Genomic DNA, 3002 nt, shown 5'->3' with positions numbered 1-3002 from the left:
ATTTATATTATTACTATTTACCCGGTTTTTCGCCTACCGACATTATTACTGCATTTTAAATGTTTGAGTGAAATGTACCTTAAAATGTTACAATTATTAGATGCATTAATGGCAAATTCAACACATTCAATTGATCTAACTTTTTGGCGAACCGCGAGTTCTGTTCGGGGCGCACTACTAGTTATATTACAAAACAGATCATCGCTCCTTAACGCCACATACCTACATAATATATCCCAAAAACTATACAAACACGTCGTAATGGTAAAAGCAGCGATTGATAATACACAGCTAAAAATAGCTATATGTATAAATCAAACTAGTTATATAGGTACGTACGTAAAATCATACATCAAAGTGCTTATCGTGCGAGTATAAATTGAAGGCCCACCGGCCAGTCGGCAACAGTCAATCCTTAGACATGTTTGTTACAACACTCGTAGTACTTGGGTCCCTTTTAGGACTCCTCTATTTATACTTGAAGAAAAGAAATGAATACTGGAAGTCCAGAGGCCTCGTTACCCCCAAGCCTTTGCCGCTTCTCGGTAACTATGGGGATTTCATTCGACTGAAAAAAAACCTTCCTGATACTGTAAATGAAATTTGCAAACAGTTTCCTAAAGAGCCTATCGTCGGTGCGTACTACGGTACGGAGCCGGTTGTCATCGTCAAGGATCCTGAGCTCTTAAAACTCGTCATCACCAAGGACTTCTACTACTTCAGCAGCCGAGATCTCTCGGCACATTCAGAAAGGGAAATGGTAACCAGAAATGTGTTCCGAGAACATGGGAATACCTGGCGCGTCATGCGGCAAAACCTCACCCCGGTGTTCACTTCAACAAAGATGAAGAAAATGTTCTACTTAATTCAAGAACGCACGCAGGACTTTGAGATATTCTTGGCTAGAGAAATCGATGCTAAACCAACACACGAAGTCAGGAGCTTCATGGGGAAATATACCATGGATTGCATAGGATCATGTGTCTTTGGCCTTGAAACTAAAGTCATGCAAGAGAAGAGCGACAGTCCTTTCGTTGCTATAAGCGAGAAAATCTTCGACTTAGGCGCTCCCAGGGTTTTTAGGAATATCATTAGAACTATCTGGCCGAACATTTTCTATGGATTAGGCATGAGGGTCTACGATAAGAAAGTTAATGACTTTTTCAACAACCTTATCGTAGGTGTCTTCTCTGGTCGTAACCATACTCCGAGTTCAAGGCACGACTTCATCGATTTCATTCTTGGATTCAAGAAAGATAAGTACATTACAGGTGATGATATAAAAAGTCTGAAAAATGGAAGCGATAGCGATGCAAGAGAGAAAGTGAAGTTAGACATTAATGATGAGTTGTTAGTGGCGCAAACGATAGTATTCTTTGCGGCTGGATTTGAGACGTCAGCGACGACTATGAGCTTCACTTTGTTTGAGATGTCCAAAAACCCTGACGTTCTGAAGTGTGTATTAGACGAAGTGGACGAGTATTTGGCGAAGACAGGAGGAAAGGTCACGTATGAATGTGTCACCGATTTACCTTATTTGGAAGCTTGCGTGGACGAAGCTCTTCGCCTATACCCGGTACTAGGAGTCCTGACTCGCGAGGTGGTGGAGGACTATCACATGCCATCAGGTCTACTGCTGAAGAAGGCCACGCGCGTGCACATACCGGTGCAGTACCTGCACATGCACCCGGACTACTTCCCAGAGCCTAAGAAGTTCCGACCCGAGCGGTTCTTGGGAGTCGTCAAGGATAACATCAAGCGTTACACGTACTACCCGTTCGGAGATGGACCTAGGATGTGTATAGGTGAGTGTACAAGTTAAAGCAAAACGTAATTTATCCTTGTTTCATTGCTCGCTCTTTTCCTTTCTCTATCATTTAGGGTCTATTGCACAATTTTTTTGACGTTTATTATTTATTAATTTGTTGAATATGGTTTGTTCAACTGGTTCTAAATTAATCCCACCACATAGTGAACAGAGTTAGAAACCAACGGTTGTCAGAGAGTGTCCACTTCGAGGTAGCTTGCCGCTCGAGGGGATAATAAACGTATGTATGCAATATTTAAACATAAAGTTCGTTTACGACAAAATTTTGCGGTAGCATATGCTTACTTATCGACTAAATGCAACAATGTTTTTAAGATACTTACTAGAGGAAGAGCCTCGGCAAGATGGTCGGATTCCATTAGACAAGCATGTGGTTCCATGCAGAGGGCAGCCCACATAGCCCTTGATCGCGTTAAATGGAGGGATATAGTTCTTAATCACGATCCTCAGTCATGAGGGAACGACGAAGAAGAAGGGGGAGACTTGAAATTTAAGATAAATGAAGAATAAAGAATTATAATTTACTTACTTGAATAAAGAACCTATCGCTATCTTGACATTTTTTGTCAATGTTGATTGGTTTGTTATACAGTCCTATTAGTTGTCCCCTTGCACATTAACCTTAATATTGCTCTGAACAAATGCGGTTCTTAGGTCCTTGTATACGGAATAGATTATTCATACAATCTTGTTATTATCCTTAGGGCCTACAAACCTCTAATTTAGTTTCATTTCCACAGGCATACGTTTCGCGAAGATGCAGATGCTGGCTGGGCTGGTCACGTTGCTCCGCCACTACACCGTGGAACTGCCCCCACACGTGCCCAGGAAGGTCGAATTCGATCCTCTGGCCTTCACGCTGCAATCCAAACATAAGATCGAGCTGAATTTTTTGCCGCGAGCTAAAGTTTCTAGTCAATAACAATTAATCAACTCTTCCAAATGGAATGCATTTTTAGGGTTCCGTACCTCAAAAGGAAAAAACGGAACCCTTATAGAATCACTCGTGCGTCTGTCTGTCCGTCTGTCACAGCCTATTTTCTCCGAAACTACTGGACCAATTAAGTTGAAATTTGGTACATATATGTATGTTTGTGACCCAAAGATGGACATGTAACGTAAACAAATTACCTATAATTTTAAACCAGGGGGGACACTTTTGGGGGTAAATGAG

At 41.6% G+C, this 3002-nt stretch overlaps 1 protein-coding gene across 1 annotated transcript; it reads left to right on the top strand.

Moving 5' to 3' along the window:
* Positions 1-397: 397 nt before the first annotated feature.
* LOC134750031 (cytochrome P450 6B2-like) lies at positions 398-2801 on the top strand. Its single transcript, XM_063685110.1, has 2 exons — positions 398-1805; positions 2569-2801. The coding sequence occupies exons 1-2, from the start codon at positions 422-424 to the stop codon at positions 2748-2750; spliced, it is 1566 nt and encodes a 521-aa protein (XP_063541180.1). The 5' UTR covers positions 398-421; the 3' UTR covers positions 2751-2801.
* The last annotated feature ends 201 nt before the right edge of the window (positions 2802-3002 follow it).

Source organism: Cydia strobilella, chromosome 19 (genome assembly GCF_947568885.1).
Source record: "Cydia strobilella chromosome 19, ilCydStro3.1, whole genome shotgun sequence".
NCBI lineage: Eukaryota > Metazoa > Arthropoda > Insecta > Lepidoptera > Tortricidae > Cydia > Cydia strobilella.
The sequence above is the reverse complement of the archived record's forward strand: the minus strand, read 5'-3'. Positions and strand labels throughout refer to the sequence as shown.